This window comes from Sinocyclocheilus anshuiensis, unplaced genomic scaffold (genome assembly GCF_001515605.1).
Source record: "Sinocyclocheilus anshuiensis isolate Anshui unplaced genomic scaffold, SAMN03320099.WGS_v1.1 scaffold1644, whole genome shotgun sequence".
NCBI lineage: Eukaryota > Metazoa > Chordata > Actinopteri > Cypriniformes > Cyprinidae > Sinocyclocheilus > Sinocyclocheilus anshuiensis.
In genome coordinates this window covers 564,098-568,870 of record NW_015557451.1, presented here as the reverse complement: position 1 = coordinate 568,870, position 4,773 = coordinate 564,098, and the positions used below count along the sequence as shown (strand labels likewise).

At 35.4% G+C, this 4,773-nt stretch overlaps 1 protein-coding gene across 4 annotated transcripts in view; it reads right to left on the bottom strand.

Moving 5' to 3' along the window:
• nectin4a (nectin cell adhesion molecule 4a) overlaps window positions 1–4,562 on the bottom strand; it is a 21,823-nt gene extending 17,261 nt beyond the window's left edge. For all 4 annotated transcript variants that reach the window (XR_001633029.1, XM_016474818.1, XM_016474821.1 and 1 more), the window contains exon 1: window positions 3,822–4,562. Coding sequence is in view for 3 of the 4 variants with exons in the window: in XM_016474818.1 (XP_016330304.1) it covers window positions 3,822–3,870 (49 nt within the window). In the remaining variant the exon portion in view is untranslated. The remainder of the gene's footprint in view (window positions 1–3,821) is intronic.
• Window positions 4,563–4,773: the final 211 nt, after the last annotated feature.

Below are 4,773 nucleotides of genomic sequence, written 5' to 3'. Positions count from 1 at the left end.
GAGATAGCCTTAATGAAAACCCAGTCCAGAGCATTCAGAACCTCAGACTGGTCAGAAGGTTCTCCTTCCAACAGGACAATGACCCTAAGCACACAAGCAAGAGTGGCTTATAGACCACTCTGTGAATGTCCTTGAGTGGCCCAGCCACAGATTGGGCTTGAACCCAATCAAATATTTCTGGAGAAACCTGAAAATGTGCATCTGCCCCCATCCAACCTGACAGAGCTTGAGAGGTGAAGAGATGAGGAGAAGGATGGCAGATAATTGACAAATGCTGATAAGCAAAGCTTGTCGCATCAAACAAAAAAAGACTTGAGACTGTAAAGGTTCTTCAGCTAAAAATGTACTTATGCAATGTACTTATTTCAGTTTTTTTTTTTATATATAAATTTACGAAGTTGTGACAGTTCCGTTTTTGATTTGTCAGTATGGTGTATGGAGCGTAGATTGATGTGGGAAAAAAGTAATTTAAAGAAGTTTAACATAAGGCAGCAACATAAAATGTGAAAACAATGACGGGGTATAAATACTTTTGCAAGGCACTGTATATATATGTAATTATTTATTCAATATTATTTCAGTTTCCTTTGCAGTTTTATTATAGGCAGTATTATTAAAAGAATAGTTCACCCAAAAATGAACATTTGCTGACAATTTACTCAACCACTGGCAATCCAAGATGTAGAAGAGTCTGTTTCTTAATGGGAACAGATTTGGAAAAATGTAGCATTACATCACTCTCTCACCAGTGGATCCTCTGCAGTGAATGGGTGCCATCAGAATGAGAGTCCAAACAGCTGATAAAAACACCACAATAATCCACAAGTAATCCACACCACTCCAGCCCATCAATTAACATCTTGTGAAGTGAAGAGCTGCGTGTTTCAACTAAATTTATTATGTCGTTTTAACTTCAAACCGTTGTTTCCGACTAAAATATGAGGCCTCTATCCGTAATATTACTTTCTTTAATGAAAAACTCGTCTCGTCTGAATCAGGAGAGAAATATGCACAGATCAAGAACTGTTTACAAGCAAAAAGATTCTGAAACAGTTCTAAACAAATTTACTGGCGGATTTTGATGTGGGAGGACAACAGGGAATGGACTTTTTCACTGGAGAAAGTATTATAATGGATTATGGACTTAATTTTGACCAGAAGTGATTGTTTAATGATGGATTTGTTTCTCAGAAACATGCTGCTTTTCACGTCACGAGACGTCATTTCATGGATTGGAGTTGTGTGGATTATTGTGATTTTTTTTTAGTCAGTTGTTTGGACTCTCATTCTGACGGCATCCATTCACTGCAGAGGATTCACTGGTGAGCAAGTGATGTAAAGTTAAATCTGTTCCAATGAAGAAACGAACTCATCAACATCTTGGGTGGCCTGAGTGTCAGCAAATTTAACCTTTAACAACTAAAACAACATCACCAAATTAGTCGTGCAACTTAAAACTACGCAGAACTAATAAACTACTTGTTAAGCTATTGCATTATTTATTTATTATTATTATATATTTTTTTTTTACAATGAATAGCTCTGATTTGCATTTAGTGTTGGGAAAAATTCACCACAGCAAGTTCTTTGTAGCACTCATAGCTGTGGCATCACAAACTAAATAGCAAGATGTGGCCACAAGTTAAAGGGCCAGACCAAAAAAAAATTCTAGGCCAACTCATGAATATATATCACACAGCCTAAAGCGGTTCAAGCAGTACTTTAAAAAAACAAATTAGAAATAGCACCTTTAAAAGAAATATACCTGTATGAAATATACCAGCAGTAAAAGGAAAGAGGTCATCTGTTACCTTCAGCACGGCGGTAACATGAACCTTTCATTTTTCATCACTCTATTGAACTAGCACAGAGAACAGAGGGGAGAAGCAGACAGGGGAATAGATATGGATAACAAAATAAAAGAAAGGAAGAGGGGTGAGAGACAAACAGGTGTCTGGAAGAGCATTTGTGGACGAGAGTTAGATATGCTGCTCAACTCGTTATGTCTCAGGGCTAATTACGTTTTGGAGGCAGACATGCATAAGCAAACTTTGAAATTCAAAGTGCATACATGCAAAGTTGAGTGAATATAAGCTGAACTAATACATTTACATTTAAATACAAAAATGAAATATATATTTTATTAAAATGATATAATAAAATTGAAACATTATATAAATTCTATAAATAAAATGCAAACTGTCATTTGCAATTTAACCCACAATTATAATATATTATAAAAAAGAAATGCATAAAAAAGTTCAGACAACTATTGCATACTTTAAGTTGATTAGGCTCATATATGAATAAGAAATACATTATGTTTATTGTTATTTGCAGAATAAGAATACGTTGCAGAAATCAGTCACAAACTATTAATGGGACTCTCTGTCTGCACCTTTCAAGTGCTTTGGGAACACAGTTCAGGGCAGTGAGTCACTCTATCTCTAGATTGAACTTTATGTCAGTAACCCAGATCCTTGACCATAAGGCTGCGGCAGTCAATTGTCCAGTTTGCAAAGACTAGAGGATTACATCAATGAACCGTAAAGACAAGCCTCTCAGACATAAGCTTGTTGACAAATTTCTGGCATAGATCCTTTGTCACTGTGTCACACAACATGATTTATCCCAGTATGTTCCTGAGTCAACATCCTTGAGGACTGTCATTTGTTGCCTAATCCTAGCCCTAAAATCAGGGGACAATAATTGCATAAATAGATCTAATTGGTTTGACTAATATTTTTACTAATATTCATACTCTTTAACTTAATATGTAATAAGTGCTTTATATAATACACTGAAAAAATTGCCTCCGAAACAATTTTTACTCAGAAATTGCTATAGTTTATTTATATGCTATATAGTTCTCATTTGATGGCTTTCTAAAGAATAACAACGGTATTTGCTGGCAATATAAGTTATTTAATGTATTTTTGGATAATTAGTTTTATTTTTGTCTTAACAGCCAATATTCTCTAGCAACCATGTAGATCACAAAATATTTTAGCATATGTATATAATGGCATTAAAATCAACAACAATAGTTTGTTTGTATTGGTGTAGGCTATAATGACAATTTAGTCATTCTGGTGTCAAAAAGCAGAAATAAAACAATTAAAAACAGATCGTCCCTGGTTGGAGCGTCAGAAAATAATGACCAAAATATCACGTATAAATAGAAATACATTATGTTCATTGTTATTTGCAGTTCAATATCCAGGGTTGAAAGATCGGTCATCTATTAACAGTACAGGACTGCCTGTCTGGAGAAACTGAACTTTAAACACCTTACAATTATTAAAAACTATAATAATGGTCAATATCAGTCTCAAATCTCAAAATAACTGTTTCACTGGATATCAAACTAATGTTGTTCTAGGACCAGCAGAGGATGCTGATACAGGGAAATGTCTTCATGTATAGAAATCTTGTTATATCATGCACTCAGACCCACTGACCGTGCATTAACACACATCCCTATGAATAACTCATACACCGGCAAAAACTCTAAAAAATGTAAGTTACGTTGAATACTCCCTCAAATTCATCACGCCTTTTATTCTCACAACTTCATCAACCCATAAAACACTCCTTAAGACGCATAAGACACAGTGTGTGTGTATGTGCGTGTGTGTGTATGTGTAGGGAGCGTCTGTCTGTCACACTGATTCACACTCAGTTTGTCATCAGAACCAGTTCTTCCTGTAATATTAGACAACCGTAAACGTGTTGTGAAGCTCTTTTCCTAAACCCCAAATCCTGCAACATGTTTTAAAATGTTTCCAATTACACTAGCAATGTATCCATAAATGTCTCACCTGAGTTCCAGATGATCAACGCAGCAAGAATATATGAAACTGTCTTCATCGTCCACCAGTTCAGACTTTCAGCTGAGCGCAGGTTATCAGTTTGGCGATCTCAATGTGATGGTCATTATTAATATACCAAATGAGTGTCCCTCTCAAGAGCTAGTTGTATTCCCAATCAATCCAATCGATCATAGATGTCAGTCAGGAGATGTTGGAGAAGAGGCGACTCCCATGGGCTATGAAGAAGATCAGGTGGTGGAGATCCAGCGCAGAAAAACGAAATCACTCTGCATTCAGAATCAACATCTGAGATATATCGATTAATTCATTTGAAGTACAAAAAAAATAAGAAAAAGGAATCGACATCAATAAATACAATGCTTATGTATTATATCCAGAAAAGTGAACGTATCTCCAATGCGCAAGTCCTCAAGGGAGCGCACAAAAAATGTACTCCAGTTTATTGCGTTTTCGTATTATTTTAAGATCTACGACATGTTGAGAAAAAAAAACTACGTATTTCCATTATTCTTCCGACGTTCGGGTTGAAATTGCGTGAAAATGCTCTGAGAAGAAAACTTCTTACAGACACCTGTTGGGAAAGGCAGCTCTCCACATGTTGTTACGCGCTCTGCTGAACTCAACTTTCCAGTTTTTAATCCGGGTATTTCTTCCCAATCTGATGATTCAATCTAGCTACTGGTTTACTATTCTGTAATTGCTTAATCGTTTGAGATCTGTAATGGTCGATTTCACTTTAACAGTTTTTTTTCTGCCATAATGATTTAGTGAAAAAACAAGTTTATTCTGGAAAAAGCCACCAGTGACTTGTTATTTCCCCTGGACAAAAACAAAAAAAGCAAACAAACAATACAGAATGCTAAAATAAATTTGTGAAGGAATCCTATTTTAATTTCTTCTCAAATTTAGAACAAATAATTATACGAATGAAAATGGTCTA